General features: G+C 43.3%; 1 protein-coding gene and 1 non-coding gene across 2 annotated transcripts in view; one reads left to right on the top strand and one right to left on the bottom strand.

Annotated features, from left to right (window-relative positions):
* ATG4A (autophagy related 4A cysteine peptidase) overlaps positions 1–17,328 on the bottom strand; it is a gene marked incomplete at its 5' end in the record, with an annotated part of 33,183 nt that extends 15,855 nt beyond the window's left edge. Inside the window, 8 exon segments of the mRNA NM_001001171.1 lie at positions 3,600–3,678; positions 3,801–3,988; positions 4,676–4,755; positions 7,917–7,989; positions 8,412–8,513; positions 11,537–11,635; positions 14,278–14,349; positions 17,214–17,328. Of these exon segments, the coding sequence (NP_001001171.1) occupies positions 3,600–3,678; positions 3,801–3,988; positions 4,676–4,755; positions 7,917–7,989; positions 8,412–8,513; positions 11,537–11,635; positions 14,278–14,349; positions 17,214–17,328 (808 nt within the window).
* An 831-nt stretch (positions 17,329–18,159) lies between these two features.
* On the top strand, positions 18,160–18,223 carry MIR2284E (microRNA mir-2284e). The gene has a single exon (NR_031278.1). It is a non-coding gene; the product is annotated as a microRNA mir-2284e (primary transcript).
* Positions 18,224–20,679: the final 2,456 nt, after the last annotated feature.

Here is a 20,679-nt window from a genome sequence, read left to right as displayed (position 1 = left end):
TCATTCAAAAATTGCACAGCCATGTGTCTGACTTCGTCAGGACTTGGTCAATAGATGTGGATCACAGACTTATTTATAGAAATAAAGTAACTTACTGACTAGCCCAAGTTTTTAGTTCAAACCAGTGGTCAATCTTTGACAGGAAAGAAAGCATTTCTTCCTCCAGAGGATCCTGCGTCTTCTGCATTGGTAGGAAGATTCTTTTAGTGCTGAGCCACCAGCGAAGCGTTTGGTTTAAGGTACTAGGAATAATAACAGTGTCCTCTCTGAGTCTGGCCCTTTTCCATGTGTTTGTGTATATCTGTATGTGTATGTATACATGAATGTGTAGTGGAGCTCTGTGGGCTGGACTATTTCTGACATTGCTTAAAAGAGATACAGTAGATTGAAAAAGCCCTAGAAATTACATGGGGACTGTATCAAGGTCTCCGACGAGGCCCGAGAAGAAGGAGCAGGCAGGTCCACCATCTGTAGACACCCAGTTCATGTGACAAGAGCTCCAGGTGGCACCCTCTACCAAACCACAGGAGACAAACATCTCTTCTCTAAGCAGAAAAAATCGCCCAGCCAGGCCACAGTCTTGTACACCAGGAGCATCTCCCAGCTTCCTACTGGGCAAGAGACCACTAGAGAAGCAAGGGGGTATGTTAGCTGCTGCTGCTACTGCTGCTAAGTCACTTCAGTCGTGTCCAACTCTGTGTGACCCCATAGACGGCAGCCCACCAGGCTCCCCCGTCCCTGGGATTCTCCAGGCAAGAACACTGGAGTGGGTTGCCATTTCCTTCTCCAATGCATGAAAGTGAAAAGTGAAAGTGAAGTCGCTCAGTTGTATCCGACTCAGCGACCCCATGGACTGCAGCCTACCAGGCTCCACCATCCATGGGATTTTCCAGACAGGAGTACTGGAGTGGGGTGCCATTGCCTTCTCCAAAAGAGAAGCAAGGGGGTATGTTAGCACAGACAGCCAAATTGGGGTCAAATTCTGGCTTTGTTACTTTTGAGCTCAGTGACCTTGAGGAAACGACCCCTCTAAGTTTTCCACTAGGCATAAATGGAAATAATTATCTCTACCCCTCAGCGTTAAACCTATCTATCTATCTACAGCTAGATACATCTCTATATTCATGTTGCTTAGTCACTAAGCTGTGTCCAACTCTTTTGCGACTCCATGGACTGTAGTCCACCAGGCTCCTGTCCATGGGACTTCCCAGGCAAGAATACTGGAGTGGGTTGCCATTTCATTCTCCAGGGGATCTTCACAGATCAGGGACTGAACCTGTTGTCTCCTGCATTGCAGGCAGACTCTTTACCACTGAGCCACCAGGGAAGCCCCATCTCTATATAACTATTGATACTAATCTGTATCTCTCTATAAATGTATTTATATTTTAATATATTATATAAATATATATTTATATATCATAAACAATATAATGATCAGTATATGTGCTCAGTCGTGTTCGACTCTTTGTGATCCCATGGACTGTAGCCCACCAGGCTCCTGTGTCCATGGAATTCTCCAGGCAAGAATACTGGAGTGGGTTGCCATTTCCTCCTCCGGGGGAACTTCCTGGCCCAGGAAGCGAACCGCATCTCCTGTATCTACTGCATGGCAGGCAGATTATTTACCTGCTGAGCCATTGGGGAAGCCATTATAATGATAAATTATATATATATATATATACATATATATATATATATATACACACATACATGGAGAGAGAAAGGGGGATGGAGGAAGAGAGAGTACCCTCTGTAGAGTTCCTGGTTCAGAAAATGGAAGCTGTCATCTGTCCCCTCCCTTCAGACGTTCTATCAATCAGGTCCCCCACCCCAAACCTAATACAGTAACTGGGTGAGTCAGAAAGGGGGAGTTGAGGTGACTTTGGAGCCTCAAGTAAAGGTTAAACAAAAGATTTATGAAATTAATGGGCAAGTGGACACTATGTAAACCTCTGTTTTGGGAACTGGGGATTGTCACACCTCTTTCATAAGCAGTCCAACTCCACCAAAGTCTCCCCAGCCCAGGGGCCCCCCAGGAGAAGCAGAGCTATGACAACTTGGCAAATTCTCTCTGGGTAACCTGGGATAAGGAGGCCAGGGTGCCCAGGAATTCATTGAGATCCCTCCACAATTATTTTCCAATCAGTTTTCAGTTTGTCTTCAAGCACAGACAATAGGAAATAGATTTTTGCAAGAGTTCCTTTGACAGGAACCCAGAAGCTTAGAAACAGAGAACATCTAAATTTATAAAACTCCAACTACTGGGTTTTGAACTTTAGAAAGTAAAAGCCTCCACGTTTCAAGTGTTCCATCAAGCTGTAGTTCTCAAGCTCGACCAGGAGGTGGCAGCGTTCGAGAGCGAGCCCAGCAACTGCAGAGAAACCCCACCTTAAGGAGTGAAGAGTAAGCAGCTGAAAGAAGCATTGGGGTTAGGCTGGCTCTTTACTGAGTGCTTTACTGTGAGCTGACAACATGGTGAGCTGGGGGTCAGCCCTATTTTACACAAAGGGAACCTGAGACTGAAAGAGTTGCCTCGCGAACTCTGTCACACACCGAGCCAGTGGAAGGCAGGCCACATACAGGGGCCAGGTCTGTCTGTTCCCACTCACCTCACCTCTCTGAATCTCTGAGGAAGAGATGGGTTGGGAGGGTGGCCAAGCTCATCTCACTGTGTCCTCTGCACATCCCTCACACCATTCCCCACGCCTGCTCTGGCTCTCCTTTGTACCCTAAACTCATAAGTTCCTCAAAGCCCACTCCTGCCAGAGGTGGCGGTATTCCGCTTCCCTGGCCACATCGCTCCCTTACTCTGTCGCACTAACCAGGTAGGCCCTTGGTACTCAAAGTGTGGCACCAGCAGCACCTGCCCTACCTAGTGAGAAATGCAGGCTCTCAGGCTCCACCCCAGACCTGCTGAACCTGCATGTTAATCTCAAGGTGATTCGTGTGCATGTGAAAGTTTAGAAGAGCCGGGCTGCTCCTTTTTTGTGCCAAGGGCCTTCAATGTCTCTGGTCACAGCTAGTGAGGAAGATGGCGGGGTTTCCAGAGGTGTCCACTGAGGCAGGAATGTCGGGCTGCTCATCAGGATCCACATTAGGTTAGCTGTTTTAAGGCTGAGCCTCCATTATCATAAAAGGGATACCTCTGTTTTCACCTCCTCTAATTTCCACCCAGTCAAGCCTCTGAACAATAACCTAGGAGGCCCAGCTGTGTGGTCTTGGGAAGTCAGAAGATGGCTCCTGGCCCAAATGCCCAAGCTCCAGTAAGAAGGAGATCGGCAAGGCCAGGGAAGTGAAGCCCTGCCGCTCTGGGTCCCAGAGGAAAAAAGAGGTGCTGAAGCAATGCTGTGACCTTGGGGTCGTCCAGTGTGAACACAGCCATGGAACCATCATATTGAGAGGGAAAGAGACGGAGACACTGGTCTCTGAGGCACAGGTAGGTGTTATCCTCCTGTAACACCTACAGGCAGGATGAGCTGCCTATAGGCCACAGCATCTCCAGGCTAGGCCAGGGCCTCCTAACTGGAATTGCAGACCTTGTTGTGCCCACCCTCCCCTAGCCCACGGTGACTTACTTGTGATTACTCTTTTCTTACCTAAGAATCCTATGAAATAATAGGCGTTATTTGGTTTTCCTCCTAATGCCCCTAAAGACTGTGGCATCTTAAAACACTCCTGGAGGGAAAAAGAACGCAAGATTCTCAGCTCACTTGTGGACTGCTGCTCACGGATCTCCGTGCTCACGATGGTGGTGGGATGGGCGGGCCACAGGCGGCTTGGGGAAAGGTGTGACTTACTTTGAAGGCGTCGACATAGACGGGGTTGATTTGGTTTATGCCTAGGCGGAGGGGCACAATGAGCAGCAAGGGTTTCCAGGCCGTGCAGCAGGCCGAGGGGCCCTTACTTTGGTTGGAAGCAGTCAGAGACTCCAGGGGCCTCTCGGCAGGTGTGTCAGCACTCAAGGACAGGGTACGGCACATTTTTTCTAGAAACAGAAGACAGGGCTAGGTAAAAAAGGGGTACCCGGCCCTAAGAGATGCACCATGGGCAAGACTAAGGGAGACCTGACGTGACAGTCCCCACCTGGAAGGCCCTTCCCGCTGCCACCTGGGCCCTGCTGCCCTACTTGGTACAGGAAGCCCCGGGTACTCGTCCAGCCCTTACTTCTCTTCCTTCTGACAAATGAACACTCCTTGTGTCTCCCCAGATATGATGGGCTCATTGGGAGAATCTCATTTGTCAACTAGGCTACAAGGGCCTTGGAAACAGGGACTGTATCTGTTGGTCTCTCGAGCCCCATGTTGGGGAGTACAGTGGAGGAGGGGAGGCCAGAGAAGACCCATGGGTGGTTTAACTGATTATCTGCACTTGGGGTGTCCTGCAGGGAAAGAATCTGGTACTTCACTGAGCACACCAAAGATCCTCTCATTTTTTCCCCTTTCAGAAAGCTGAAAGGGAAGAGAAAAAAGGGCACAGGGAATGATTAACCAGAGCTCTGTGCTCCCCTGTCTTGCTAGAGGGGCGGGCTAGAGAGAACGTGTGTGTGTTTATTCTTTCTCTTTCTCTCTCGCTTTCTCTTTCTTTCTCCCTCTCTTGCCCCCACGTGTTCTGAATGGTAAAGAAGAACCTCCATACCCAACCACCCGAAAAGGTAAACTGGCCAAGGACTCACTGATATCTTCGATGACCACGGTGTTATCCATTGAAACATAAACAGCCAAGGAATTCCATTCGTCAAATAAAGCAAGTTTTCTGCAAAGCAACATACAATGAAGTCACAATTGGGGAAGATGGACATCTCGACAGAAAATAGTACCATCTATGTATGTCCAGTGTTCCAGAAGTTACCGAATGCTGAGCCACACAGAAGTAGTTCTCTCTGTGGGATTCAGGTCAGGTCTGGCTCCTTTGACCGAGCTCTGGAATATTCCATGTCCAGGGACTTTGAAAATGCCAGAGTCACTGTTTCTGAGCCTCAGAAAGAAGGCCTTGCTTTTTATAAAAATGGAACAGGCTGCCTTGCAAAATGATGTTACTCCAATGGGCAAGAGAGGACCAGTACACCTGCTCCCAAGAGATTTTGTTTTCTTTTCTAAAATGTGAGACATTCTGACTCATTGCTTAAAAAAAAAAGGAAAACTGTTACTTATATATATGTGTGTGTGTGTGTGTGTGTGTGTGTGTATATATAGGCTTCCCTATTGGCTCAGCAGGTAAAGAATCTGCCTGCAATGCAGGAGATTCAGGAGACCCAGTTTTGATCCCTGGGTTGAGAAGATCCCCTGGAGGAGGGCATGGCAACTCACTCCAGTATTCTTGCCTGGAAATCCCCATGGACAGAGGAGCCTGGTGGGCTACAGTCCATGGGGTTGCAAAGAGTCAGACACAACTGAAATGACTTAGCACACACACACATGCATATGTGTGTGTGAATGTATGTATGTGTGTGTGTATGTGTGTGTGTGTGCGCGCATGTGTGTGTGTATATATATATATATATATATATATTTGTTTAGAAGCATATATAATATGAAGAATAAGCCCCAGGGAAATCCAGAGAGAGAGAGAAACAGATAGAGGAGATGATCTCTTCGGTCCCTCCCCAAATGCAGTAAGAATGGTGTCCCAGGAGACTTGCTGGGCCTTGTTGGTCAAGAACTGAAGACATAGATAGAGCCATAGATTGTGCTGAATTGCGTGACTTCAGAGGCTTCCCTGGTGGCTCAGCTGGTAAAGAATCCACCTGCAATGCAGGAGGCCCCAGTTCGATTGCTGGGTTGGGAAGATCCCCTGGAGGAGTGTGTGGTAACCCACTCCAGTCTTCTGGCCTGGAGAATTCCATGGACTGTATAGTTCATGGGGTTGCAAAGAGCTGGCCACAACTGAGTGACTTTCACTTTCAGAGGAGATTAGAAAGAAAACCCGTTTAAAAAGAGATTATCTGAGGAAAATATGTTGTCTATTTCTCCCTTATTTTCTTCTCTAGCAAGTTTGAAGAAGACATTTTTAACCTGGCTACTATGGGATTTTGGGGTAAAACCCAGTCTCAACAACCAACAAAATGAAACAAAAACACATTCTCTCGCAAACTAAAGTAGCTCCCAGTAAGAGGTTAGTTACCATTATATTTTCATTTCATTCATTTTATCTTTCCCCAAAATAATAATAACATAATCATTATCATCACATACTGCTGTTCCTGATAATAACATTCATGATGAGTAAGAATCCACCTAAATTCTTTTTCAAATATATGTTTCCATTGACTTGTTGTTGGGAAGTTCAAATTTTAGAAGAAAGAAGCAAATTCTGAGGGATATCATTTATAAACCAACAATATCAAACTACGTTTTGGGATCAGCACAGCCATTCCAATTTTTTATACTTTCTACCCTGGCTTCTTGCAGTGGTTCCTGAAATACCACCAGATCCTCACTCACCTAACCAACAATGGCCCAAAAGGCACTACAGACTAAAGTAAGAAAGTGGTCTCAGAGAGGCTGCACTGTTAGCAAAGGGTGATTCCAAGATAATAGGTTTCACCTGGGTCCCCAAGAAATCCAGACTACTCCTCTCACAAGCACATTTCCAAAACATTCTAGTTCACTGAAGGTTCGCTAATAACTGAAACAGTGCCCATTTGTATTTTGCATGAAGCAGGTCCTGTCATCATGCTCCAGAGAGCCTAAGAATTAAAGTAGCAACCAAAGAAGGCTGCTGCTGCTGCTGCTGCTACGTCGCTTCAGTCGTGTCCGACTCTGTGCGACCCCTGAGACGGCAGCCCACCAGGTTCCCCCATCCCTGGGATTCTCCAGGCAAGAACACTGGAGTGGGTTGCCATTTCCTTCTGCAATGCATGAAAGTGAAAAGTGAAAGTCAAGTCGCTCAGTCGTATCCGACTCTTAGCGAAACCATGGACTGCAGCCTACCAGGCTCCTCCATCCATGGGATTTTCCGGGCAACAGTACTGGAGTGGGGTGCCATTGCCTTCTCCGACCATAGAAGGCTAGATGGTTTTAATTTTCTGATGCCTAAATCAGCATCAAACTCTGGCTGCCATTTTCATTCACTCATTCATCAGGTATTTTTTGAGCACTTACAGGTACCAGGTGGTTTCATGTGCTAATGTTATAGGCGTGAACAAGGAAAACACAATTTCTGCCCTCATGGAGTTTCCATTTGGTAATAGGCTGTCAGGAAGGACAGTGACAATAGGTGAGGTGGCCTGTGGGTGTAAGTGCCAATGCCACTCACCCCATTCATTTCCAAAGCAGTGGTCCTGGCCTCTCCATGTTACCTCTTGCTGTGGGAGGTGAATTCTGGGACTTAATAGGACAATGGCAAAAGGACCATGCTGGGGTACCCTGAGTTTACTAAAAGATGACAAACTGATTCCAAGACTCCCTTGGGGTTTGTGTCTTCCAATAGGTGGTGAGTCCCTTGAAGCAAGAATTATACCTAGTTTATTTTTGTACACCTAATACTTAGCATAGTAGAGGTGCCCAATAAATGTTGAATGAATCAATGAAGATTTTTTAAAATACCATACAAAGTGGGAGTCTGTGCCTTCCCTAGGCTGGTTTAGGCTTCCCCCTCCTCCTTAGTACAAACCCTTTGGCTTCAAAGTGACCCTCAGGCTGATGGTTGAGTGTCTGAGCACCAATCTATCAAGGGGATACGGAATGAGTACTGAGGGGCCTCTACCTGGACTGATACTCATGACTACAACTCTGATAAACAAAGACAGTTGTCTACACACATTACACACTTCAAGGAAGTATTTGAGCAAAATGGTACAGATGTTTGGTGGCTCAGTGGGATGGCAAGAACTGCTTGGTTGATGGGATACTGAGTTGGTGGAGGCAGGCATAGGAGACAGTAGAATAAGGCTCGTGCCCAACCTTTTTACTTACTTCAACACCTGTGCAACTGTATTTGGTCCAAACCATTCGCCAATTGATTTCCCTTCTCCTACGCCCATCTGTGCTGTTTTCATGTGGAAAAAATAAACATGTTAGTGAAAGGTCTTTCAACAAACCAAAAACTCCTAATTTTTTGCATAAATAATTAAGTAGATAGATGACTTAGTGGAGCCACATATAAAGCAGGGGACAAGAAAAGCAAGTACAGGGGTTTTCTTGGTGCTCCAGGGGCTGAGATGCCTAGCTCCCAATGCAGGGGACCTGGGTTCAATCCCTAGTTGGGGAACTGATGCAACTAAGTTCACATGCCACAGCTAAAAGATTCCATGCGCTGAAATGAAAGATCCCACATGAAATAAAATATTTTAAATTGAAAAACAAGAAAAGCAAGTACAGGCAAAGTAAGCTGAATTTCACAGTGTTTCTTTCCTCTTAATTGGACTATGCAACAGAAAGACAGTCTTTAAACTACTCATGTGACCTTACCCATTTGATGGATAGAGTAGCAACAGTCTTTTCTATCTAAGAAGCACTGTAGGATTCGTTGGTATTCTTTGGGTTGTTCTTTCTGTTTCTCCCAGTTCCAGTCTTTTTAGGGAAAAAAAAAAGAGTTAAAATCATGTTTATAACCATTTGTTATCTCTGCAGTCTTACTCTGACTACAAGGTTAGAAGGAAAACAAAGGCATTACATCCAGAAAGTGGGAACGATCAGGTCAGAATATTCCCAAGTATCTTTAATATTGATGACCAAGACATCTGGAAACGGATTTCTTTCAGAGACTCAGTGGGTGTAAAGTAAAAACAAGACAAGAAGTTGACCAAAAAATTGACTTTGCCCATGAGCTGGAGTTGGATAAATATTACTTGAAAACAGGGACACAAGGCCTTCCTGGTCAGCTATTCAGTGACCAGGATGTCACCTCAAAACCCAGCAGTATATCCGGGTCTCACTCAGACACTGTAGTGTCTCACGTCCACACAAACACCAATGGCTTTGGTTTGTATATTCCAGTAGCACTGACAAGAGTCTCATGGCGGGTGAGGGGAAGTGCCATCCTGACACACCAGTATTTCCAGGGGAATAAAAACAATTTGCAACTAAGAAGGTTTTTTAAAGAAATGCACACTGCCATTTTTTACACAGCCTTTTTAAAAGGCCACACTGAGCTTTGGAAAAACAAATACCTTTGCTATCAGGTGTTGAAGGTTTCCTTATGACCAAAACTAAAATAATTACACCTGTAGAGATCTGATCTATGCCTCAGGCACAGCCCCCCAGTTCTACAGGGGCTGCTTATGACTTGCTGAGGACAACTCTGAAAAAACGCTCATCGTCACCTCTGTGGACAGGACACACTGTTCCCATTCCCTCAGCTCTAGGAACTCTGTCTAATGGGACAGATTTCTGAGACTTAGTTGGCTTCCAAGACAGAAATTTCTCTCCTGAGGTTTTAGAAAGTGTTTGAATTCACAAGTGAAATCTACTGGAAGGCAAAGGCCATTATCTCCAGAGTCTTTAATTCTCTTTGCTTTTTTTTTTTTTTTTAGAATTTTTTTCAATAGGGGAACAATTTTTATTATTTATTTTTAAACATTTAAAATTTTTTTGGCATATAGTTGTTTTACAATGATGTGTGCTTTTGTATTTCTGAAACCAAATGTTTAAACTTTATATCCAGCAGTCTTCAGAGGGTGAACAGCATTCAACTGTTTTTCACCAGCTAATGAACTGTCTGACTCTGGGGGAAATCCCGATTAGCTGGCTGCTATGTACCACTAAATATTTACTGATGACAGTGATAAGTCAACTAATACCCCACCTCAACTGCAAAATAACCAAAAAGGAAATGCTCCAAAATACTTTATAAAATCACATCTTCTCATTCGAATATCTTAGCTACGAGATCTATATCCACATTCTTCCTGCTGCTGCTGCTAAGTCGCTTCAGTCGTGTCCGACTCTGTGCGACCCCATAGACGGCAGCCCACCAGGCTCCCCTGTCCCTGGGATTCTCCAGGCAAGAACACTGGAGTGGGTTGCCATTTCCTTCTCCAATGCGTGAAAGTGAAGTCGCTCAGTCGTTTCCGACTCAGCAACCCCATGGACTGCAGCCCACCAGGCTCCTCCATCCATGGGATTTTCCAGGCGAGAGTACTGGAGTGGGGTGCCATTGCCTTCTTGCTTTTACATTAAAACAGTTGAGACTGCTGATTGTGGGGAAAACCCCCCAGTTTGCTCTCCACAAAATTCATTTCCAGAAGAATCATCTTGAAGTGTTTCATAAATGAGAAAGTAAAAACAGTAAGAATGGATCTGTTCCAAGAAGTCTATGTACAATAGAGAAATCACTGGACAAGAAGGCAGAAGACCTGCATTCTATTCCCAAATCCAGGTCTCTTGCTGTTCAGCCGGGGGCAAGTTACCGTATTTCCTGAGCCTCAATTTCCTCATCTGTTAAACAGAAATTATGATACTACCCAGGGGACGCAGGCACGGGACATTCTAAACCCTGAAAAGCAGGCATGAAGCCCTAAAGCCTCCCCAGACTCTTCTCCAGTCTTCTCTGTAACCACAGGAGGATGTGTGAGGTTGTACAGTCAGGGAAAGGGAGTCGGTTGTTGTACCTCTGAATCTCAAGGAGTAACAGCTGAAGATTTCAGCAGCCCGATCTCATCCAAGGTGGCCTTTCATCCCCTCATCCCCAAGGCAAACCAGACTTTCACCCAACTTCCTGAACTGGCATCTAACCAAGGTCAGCCCACGGGGAAGTATGCATATGTCTTAAGAAAACAAGACTCAAGTGTTCCAACAATGATTACTGGAAGGTTCTAATTTTAAGATAGTGTGTACCCTTTATTATTTAAAAAATTTTGTAAGCTTTATTGAAGTATGACTGACAAATAAAAATTGCATGTGTTTAGCTTAAACAGCATGATTTTTAAAAGGATATATGATGTGATAATTTAATGAACCTATACATTATGAAATGATTATCATAATCTACTTAATTAACACATCTATTACTTCACATAGTAACTTTTTCTTTTTTTAAACTTTTTCTTTTTTAAATTAATTTATTGGAATATAGTTGCTTTACAATGTTGGATTGGGAAGTTCTTAATAAAGCAGCCTCCTGAGAAAGCTAATTTAAGGATTCCTTCATTATCAAGTGGACCTCATCAGTGAACCCACACCAAAATAGCACTGGTTCCCTCATTAGCCACTTCCTTTAGGTCACTGACATCTTTCACCAAATAACTTAAATGAGGTCAAAAAACAGGCTCACCACCACACCCTTCTTCCTGCTCCTTTTGTTATCTGACCTGTTTAAGAACCCACGTGAACAATAGTGAAGATGCAAACTCTTCGATACACTTGACTCAATGTTCAGTTCTGTCCCAGGAAAATAACTCTCTGGCTTAGTGAGTTACAAGGAAATGCAAGCTGTTTCCTTCTCATGAGAGGGTTTGTTGACTTGTCAGCCCCACCACTTGGGCTTACAGAGAGCACTTCAGGACCTGCAGCTGTGTTCCCTTTAGCACCAAGGCTAAACCATCAGCAGTAAATGTGACTGCAGAGGTCTCCAAGACAGAACAAATTTAACTCACCCCTTCCCAAGTGTCTGCAGATAAGGGCTTGAGCCAGCATCATCTGTCCACAGCGTAGCATACATCCCCAGCCAGCATCTGATGAAGGGCCTGTTCCCCCTGTTGGCAAAATGGATGAGAATGAATGTGAGTTCATTAAACTGCCCTTTCCTGAAACATCAGCATATTGGAGAATCATACAATATAGATAGGCACACATACTCAGAATAGAGAGGCAAGAGATAAAGCCAGATATCCAACAAGGTTTGTTACAGGGTAGAACTTGCAAAGATAATGCTGAGTTAACCAAAATGGGTTCTGTGACCTAAGGCAAAACAAACAAATGAACAAAACCTGCCCTGTATGTTTTCTGCTTAGAGACATCCAGGCATGCATTCAATTTTGGTAGATGACTGACTACCATGTATGACTACCAACACTTAATCCATGACATGTCATCATCTGCCTGACCAAATCTGGCTTTTCACAGTTCACTTCCAGAGGAGGGCAATCTTATCTGAGTTAAAGAATAAATGCTACCAAAGTTGATCATCAGTATGGTCAAGGAAATCTGGAAGGCTCTTGACCATTCTAAATATAAGAGACACTGATGTATAGAACAGTCTTATGGACTCTGTGGGAGAGGGAGAGGGTGGGAAGATTTGGGAGAATGACATTGTAACATGTAAAATATCATGTAAGAAACGAGTTGCCAGTCCAGGTTCGATGCACGATACTGGATGCTTGGGGCTAGTGCACTGGGACGACCCAGAGGGATGGTATGGGGAGGGAGGAGGGAGGAGGGTTCAGGATGGGGAACACATGTATACCTGTGGTGGATTCATTTTGATGTTTGGCAAAACTAATACAATTATGTAAAGTTTAAAAATACAATAAAATTAAAAAAAAAAAATAAATAAATATACATTATGAAGCTCTGAATGGTAAGGAGAATGTAAAATAGAGGAAAGAGTCCTAGGTTAGGCATCAGAAGACCAGTCTCTAGTTACCTAATCTAAGTCTCATCTGTAAACTGGAGATAATAGCATATACCTTGCCTACTATCAGTGGATACTATAAGAATTAAATGAGAGAGTATCTATAAAAGTATTCTACCACTCATTCAAGATGATGTAAATATTTGGGATAATGAGTATGGTCATAATGTTGTTGTTTAGTCACTAAGTGGACTCTTTGCAACCCCATGGACTGGGGCCCACCGGGCTCCTCTGTCCATGGGATTATCCCAGCAACAATACTGGATTGAGCAGCTATTTCCTCCTCCAGGGGATCCTCCTGACCCAGGAATTGAACCTGTGTCTCCTGCATTGGCAGGCAGATTCTTTACCACTGAGTACAAGGGAAGCCCTAATATAAAATACTATTAATAAATTAGAAATATACTATATTTTTAAAAGGTACAAAACCAGTTAATAAGACAACAGGTTCCATTTAAAGAACACTTGATGTAACAAAAATCCTATATATGTGGCCGGGCATGGGGTGGGGGTGGGGCACTCAATATCCTTTTTCAAAGTACTTTGAAGTGAGACAACTTGGATGGCAGAGGAGACATTATGCTTTCATTGCTTCCTCTCCCAACACAGAAGTGGAAAAGTATGCTATAAGCATGGTCTCACAAGACTAACCGTAAATGACATCATCAGCCATGTAAGACACGTGGTCCAAGATGGCTGCTCCTTTCCTTTTGTTGTGGGGACTGAAGGAGAGTTGCTACAGCAAGATGAGGAGAGTTGAGCCAACTTGTCAGCTGGAAGTGGAGTACGTTGGCTCTTGCTAATGGTGGGATTATAGGCCAGATTAGTAGGGAAATATGGAATGAAGCCCACATAAAGAAGGGATCATCTCTTTCAAAACATTGTCAGAGTTGAATTGCAAATGTTTTCAAATCTTGCAAAGATCTTGCAAGATCCAGAAAAGTTAACAGTTTAGAATCACTAGGTAGTAAAGATTGTTCTTTTGTGTATTTTACTCAGGTACTTCCTATGGAGAGCAAAAAAAAAAAAAAAAAGTGTGTGAACTTCATTTTTCACACTTATCAGAAAGATAGATTTCACTCCAGTTATTAGGTCCAGTCCCAAAACAAAATCAGTCAGACAGGTTTCCTCTAAGAGAACAGCTTCCACCAACTGAGTTTGGTGATCCTTTTCTATAGGACCACAAGATTAGAAAGAAGTAACCCTGTTTGCAAACATTTTACAAATTTTCTCTGGAGGGATCCTATTCACTTAGCTCATTAAACTGTCCTTTTTTCTAGACAGCAGCTGGTATTCTTAACTGCCTAGAATTAGTTCCAAGGATATCCACTATAATTCATTTCTCAGTGGCAAAGTGTTTTCATATCATAGGAAGAAAAAAAAGCAAGAGAATTATTTTCTTTCCTTCAAGGTACAAGTCATCTTTAATAATCAAATAACTCCATAAAGCAGTGGACTGTATCAAGTTAAAAGTTTGACTGTTTTGTTGCTCTTAGACTTAAAACAGTATCTCTAGTGCCCAAACACTTGGAGGTGGGCTCAAAAGTAAACCGGCATTACACATTAACACCACGGAACCATACATGCTGGGGCGCATTGGCAATGAAACTTCTGTATGAAGCATAAGACTTAATCAACTACTCCCCCAAACTAAATTCTTCACTATAGTGAGTTGGTAATTCTGAGATTTCCATGATATCACTGATAACCTCAGGAAAGCTATCTACAAGGAAGAAAGCACAATATAACAAATGATATACCTACCAATTGGTGAAAATTTCCTCCTGTATGTAAACCATAGACGAGCACTTATATCAGACAACAGCTTAGATTTTTCTGTAATTAAATGTGAAATTAAAATTAAATCACCATATCCCAACTAAAGATATCTGTCTTTGATTTCTGAGCCAGGGGCAAACTAAATTTCAAATAACCAGTCATTTCCATTGTTATGAGGCTAAGGGAAATTCATAGGAAACCCAGTCTCATTTTAGCCAAATAATTTCAGTATTTCCTCCCGCCTATATTTTGACCAGAGCTACTGGCTACAATGATGCTGAGTGGCTCCTATCTCTTCACTGAGCTCCACAGCCCCAGCAGGTGCTTAACACTGAGATCACATGGCCAAAAGACAAGGACTGGGAAAAGCAAGGGTCCTGGGTAACCTAATGATAGGCAGTCAGCCCCTGCCTGATGGTTGGCTGGATCTCTCATCAGCATCCATGGTCTGTTACCTAACACGAGGGATAGGTTGTTGGCATTCGTGTGTGCATGTAAATCTTTAACTAAAAAGATGTCCCTGCTAAGCAAATTAAGTGTGTAAGAAATTAGTGCATTGGCATTTGTAATCTAAATGGTGATATAACATCACAAATGCTTTTGTCATTTTTTTTCAAAGCATGCTTTCCTGTATATATTTTACAGTGTAAATTTACTTCAGTGGCCACAAATATGGCTTCCACATGTCCATCTGTACTTAGTTGTGCTTCTGTCTTTCTTAGTCTTCTCTCTTCCTCTTCTCAACAACACATCTATAATTGTAATTCTGTACAGAATTTATAGTCATTGCACTTTAAAAGAAGAAAAAGAAATTCAGTGTTAACCAATAGTCTCTATTTTCTCTTCTGCCTTTCCTTTGAACAAATCAGAAAGCTGAGCTGTCTGGATTTTTCTTCCCCTTCATGTCACCAGTGCCTAGCACAGTATGGGAGCCAGATGTAAAATGGTCAAGCTCTGCCTGGGTTTGAGACCTGATTCTGCTACTTACCAACTGTGTGGCCTTGTTACTTAACTTTTCTGAGCTTCAGTTTCCTCATCTATATAATGGGGAGAATAATTGCACCTACTTCACAGAGATATGAGTATTCAACAAGATAACACTACATGGAAGGCAGGAGCTTATATGGTACAGTACACAGTAAACCTGAGGTAGATGTTAGCTATTATTTTATCCCCTTGCCTCAAATGCTCATGCCCCTCACTCCTTCCCCTGATATTCTCTATGTATTCTGGCTTGCCTATATGCTAGAAAGGCTGGTGAAAGTTGTATAGACATTTTTTAAAGATTTATTTATTTATTGGCTATGGTGGGTCTTCAATGTTCTGTGTAGGCTTTCTCTAGCTGTGGCAAGTGGGGGCTACTCTTCATTGTTGTGTGTGGGCTTCTCAATGGCCTCTCATTGTGAGGCATAGGCTCTAAGCACTTGAGCTCAGTAGTTGTGGCATGTGAGCTCTAGAGCACAGGTGCGTGGGCTTAGCTGCTCTGTGGCATGTGGGATCTTCCTGGACCCGGGGCGGGACCTGTGTCCCCTGCATTGGCAGGCGGATTCTTAACCACTGGACCACCAGGGAAGCCCTAGACTTTAATAAGAGTTTCACCTTGAAAGGGCTTTTCCAACTTAACATTTGAAACTGGGCATATTTGGCAACTTGGGGATCCCTCTTTTAGGGAATGCACAACTAGAAGAGATCACCTGCAGTCCCTCTCCTAGTAATTACTGGCAAAAGGAGTTAAGATCCAGAAAGTGACTTATCCGAGGTGAAGAGTCTGAATACAAAAGGTCTCCTAATTGTTAGCACTAGGTGCTCTCCACTATTCAGGGTTTTCCAATCAAAAGGATAAAGCCAGACTCAAATGGAATTAGAAGATGCTAACTTCTTCTCTTGCCTTTTTATTTATTTATTTGTTTTTGGCTGTGCTGGGTCTTCGTTGCTGCGTGGGCTTTCCTCTAGTTGCGGTGAGCGGGGGCTAGGTGCAGTGTGCAGGCTCTTTCTCTTGTTGCAGAGCACAGGCTCCAGGGCACGCTGGCTTCAGTAGTTGTGGCTTCCAGACTGTAGAGCACAGGCTCAGTAGTTAGGGTGCACAAGCTTAGTTGCTCTGCAGCATGTGGGATCTTCCTGGATCTCGGATCAAACCCATGTCTCCTACACTGGCAGGTGGACTCCCTACCACTGAGCCACCAGGGAAGCCCCCTCTCTTGCCTTTTGGTCAGTTTCTTCCTGCCCCTCCCTCCATGCTAGGGCCTCCAAAGAGGATCTCTCTTCAGACACAAAACTCAGAGCTGCCTATTTCCAAGTTCAGGTTTTATCTATGTGCTGGGTTGTTAGCACTTTCAGGTAAAAGGTCTTTCTCAATTTATAAGAATGTAATGGAAAGGAAGAGAAAGCCAAGCCTCCTTTCCATCTAGCTGCAGTGGCTAAAAGTTCTGTACAAAATCAGAATAAACTGAGACAGTACCACAGTCAGCAAAAGCTCTAAAACTATATGCCTTCTCAGTGTCTGAGACTGTTTCTGACAGCCACGGGCTATTTAGAAGTCCCTTGGATGGCAGTGTTTTTCATCTAGATAGAAAAGGACATGAGAGGAATGAGAAGTATGTAGTCTTCAAAGACTAGATACTGGTTAGTAATACCCAGAGCCGGTCCATGTTTTTTGAAACCTGAGGCTTAAAGAATTGGTGGGTTCTCCTTTAAGAAAAAAAAAATGACTTTTTCAAATTGTACAAATACCTATGATCATGTGAACACATTGCTAGGGCCTCAGAAGGGTCTTTGCACGCAAGAACTCCTCTGGCTGTAAAGTAAATCTGCCTAGCAGTAGCATTAACCCCTTATCAACCCAAGAAGGAAAACAGGGTAGACTTCAACCTCGGGCACCCATCTCATTTGGGTTCTCACAGACAAATGCAACCAAACCTTACCTGTTTTAAGAAGATGCTGTTTTCCCAAGATCCATACCAGCTCATCTGTATCTGGAAACTCTTCTAGGTAGTCAGCAAAAATAGTAATCTGGTTTTCATACTTGGATAAAACTGAAAAGGAAAGAAACTTAAACAAAATGTAATAGAGGGAACTTGCTTCTATGATTTATTAATTATTACCTTTGTCCTGAAGGTAAAAATTAGAGTTTTTTTAGATTCATCACTGGAATCTAATGGAAGCAAATCCTCCTGCTTGAGAAACAAAGACACTTATGGGGCCTCAAAATCTTTTAAGAGAGGGATTTCCTTTTGACCACCTGTTTAGACCTTCCTTTTCTCATGGTCCCATTTGGTACTATCTCTGAATGATGTTTTGGTCACAATTACATCAAATATTTTTTTCTAATGGGGCTTTCTTTGTAAACAGCCACTTTCTAGCTTGTCCTAGTGTGAGTGGAGTACAAGATGACACAGTAGTACCTGCATACCTGACCTCTTTCCATGTCTAATCAGACCCTAGGGACTAATGTGAGGTTTCTAGCAGCCAGTGGCTTAGAAGGGGCCTATGACAAGCCTGAAACACTATATATATACAACTCTGAAAATGTAATATTTTAGCTGGAAGTCCAGATGTTTTATCAGTAATTTAGTGTTTTATTCACTTACAACTTCTACAAAGAAGAATCTTGAAGCAACTGATAAATAGAACTTGTTCTTGGGATTCACAAATGACCATGGTTATCTCTCAACAGAAAGGAACTGAACAAAATGCAATTAAATCTCATAAGTTCACAGGCCACACTCTCAGAACTTATGTCCAGGTAATGTGGGATGAGTTAAAATTCACTTCTGTACCGCCTGTGGGGAAAGGATCTGCTAAAAGTCCCAAGATTGACTTGTGAAGGGAAGGATCTTATCACAAAAGTTTCCTTTAAGTACTGAGTCAGCCAACAAGTTCGTTCGGATTTTTCCATATGAGGTTATGCGAAAACCTGAACAAACATTTTGGCCAAGCCAGTATTTTCTGAGAGAAAGAATATCATAGGTGGTAAATAAGTTTCCAAGCCAGCCCAGAAAAATCTATCTTAACCTATCAGCAGAAAAATGAAATTGTTAGTATATTTCATAGTTTATGGTGCTGTTTCAATGACAAATCATATTTCAAGTTCAAAGCTGAGACAACCGAGCACACATCTTATCATTTCAGCAATTGGAGGCTACCAGACGCTACAGGGAGGGGAGCTCAGAGCCAGCAGGGGCCATTTTGTGCGGCTACTAGTAGCTCTCCCAGATCAGCCCCTAAGAGCGCCAAGGGAATAGTCTCCTATAAAAAATATCATTGCGGGATGTGTTTAGCTCACTTGAAAGGACAAATTGCTTTCTTCTGGCTTTGTTTTCTAAGGCAGGAGCATGCTGTTTTCATAGAAATAAATGGTCTTTCCTAGAAATAAATAAATGAGTCTTATCTGATCATGAAAACAGACTACTCGGTTGGAGGCTGACGTTATACTTTGTATCATTTGTATACATTGAAGTCATAATTTGTTTGAAGTTATAATTTTAGAAACACAGCTACCCGGGATACTGCCCTTCTTGAAATATGTGACAGAAGTCCAGTCTTTCAGGGATTTAGGTAGCCTTTCTCCTCAAGATGTTTTCATCATTAGGGTCACAGCCATGGCGCTATTTCCAATGTACAGAAGTTAGAAATGAGACAGCCATTTCATTCCCCAGTGAAAACTCATCACTGCCAAATCTGCCAGGGAGCTTGTGTCACAGTCTTAGCCTTTCTGCCCCTGGCCACAGCCCCTGGCCCATGCTCAGGAAATAGCAGGCTAAAAATGATCATCCAGGTCAGGCCATCCCCAGGAGGTGGTGGACAGAGGTGGCGTAAATCACACTGTGTACCTTCCCACCCCATTCTCCACCCCTCACAGGCAAGAGAAATCAGGTTAAAACAAACATTCAGTGAAGCCTAGAAAAGGGGGGCAGAGGGGAGGGGTGAGTCAGAAAATGAGCAATTTGAGAGAAGTGTGGGAAAGGGGCAACCTCTCTGGCATTCCCCTGGTAGGGATGAGGAAGGTGGTATTGGATGAATGTACAGCATGTATGCATATAAGCCTTGGGTCTTTTTTTAGTACTGGCTGAAAAAAAAATTCTCTATCGCCAACCCTGTCTCAGTGAGTCATTACCCAGCTATCTGGTCAAATTAGTACAGCCCCTACAGCCTGTGAGAACTGCACTGCTTCATTTGAGATGGCTCTGACCAAAATGATAGCCAAAGAATTTTCCTCTTGCTCTTACACCCCTCACCCCCAGGCCAGGAAAAAGGGCAATTACAGTCTCTATTCTTCCAGAGTCTCCTCTTAGAAAATAGACTCCATGAACGCAGTGTGTCAGCCCATAACCAGCCTGAGTTGAAAACTAAAGGGATGAAACAAAAGAAAGCCAGACCAGAAGATGAGATTAACAGAAGTACAGAGTGATAACATGAGGAGAGCGTATAAAAGGGAGTCTGGGGAGGATAGAGGGCTTGATCTTCCACAAGAACTCAGAAAGATGAAGAAGCCAACTGGGTTGTGGTTGAGATGCAGAAGTGAAATGGCATTTCCAAACAAATCACTTCTCACTAACAGCAATCCTTCTGAAAAAAAATTTCATAAACTACTTTTGTCCTACCTTAAAATTAACAAATTTTATATTAACAGACTTATATGAGCTCCTTGCGCTTTCAACCTGTTTAAAGACATAGGAACTATACAGGCAGAGCTACAAATATTGCAGCTTGGTGGACCAAGAATCAGCTTCTATAAGGTCTGATGGGCAACAGGCTTCACTCTGTTCCATTCTACTTTAATAATCATTAAAAAGAATGAAGTCTCTGCTGGGTTAGCTTAGTAGTCAAATAATAACTGAGAAAAAGATTTCCATAAGCTCCTGGAACCAAAAAGTCTCCCAGTCTTGGGCAAGACGCTCTGTGTACATGCTAGGGCATGCTTTCAACACTCAGCCAGGCAGTTGATTAACTATGCCTTAGTCTTCCCTTTCTGCTTATACAGAGCTCAAGGTCAGCCAGAGTGAGAGCTGAGGGCCTTCTCAGGTCTTTCCTGAGCATGCACATAGCCTTGGGACTGTACACATCCCTGAGCAGGCATGTGGTCCTCTAGGTTCCCAAGAATATGCTGGAACTTTTCAAAGTCCCAACAAATATATTATTCTTCAGCTTTACCTTTCAAACTTTTTGGTTATCTACTCCTCAAATAGCTGTGAAGTTAATCATTTGCCTCTAATAGTTTTCCAGAAAAGCCCCCCCGCCAACCCAGAGAGGGGGAGGCTATCTGCACCTCCAAGACAAGACAAATAAAGTTTTACATGTGGGGTTTTCTGGGGAATTGCCAGACAGATCAAATAATGACAGCTCTCTAGAAATGAGGATTTAACAGTTTCAAACCTGTTCTGCATCCTC

Source organism: Bos taurus, chromosome X (genome assembly GCF_002263795.3).
Source record: "Bos taurus isolate L1 Dominette 01449 registration number 42190680 breed Hereford chromosome X, ARS-UCD2.0, whole genome shotgun sequence".
Classification (NCBI taxonomy): Eukaryota; Metazoa; Chordata; class Mammalia; order Artiodactyla; family Bovidae; genus Bos; species Bos taurus.
Note: the sequence above shows the minus strand (reverse complement) of the source record. Positions and strands in the feature narration are given on the sequence as shown.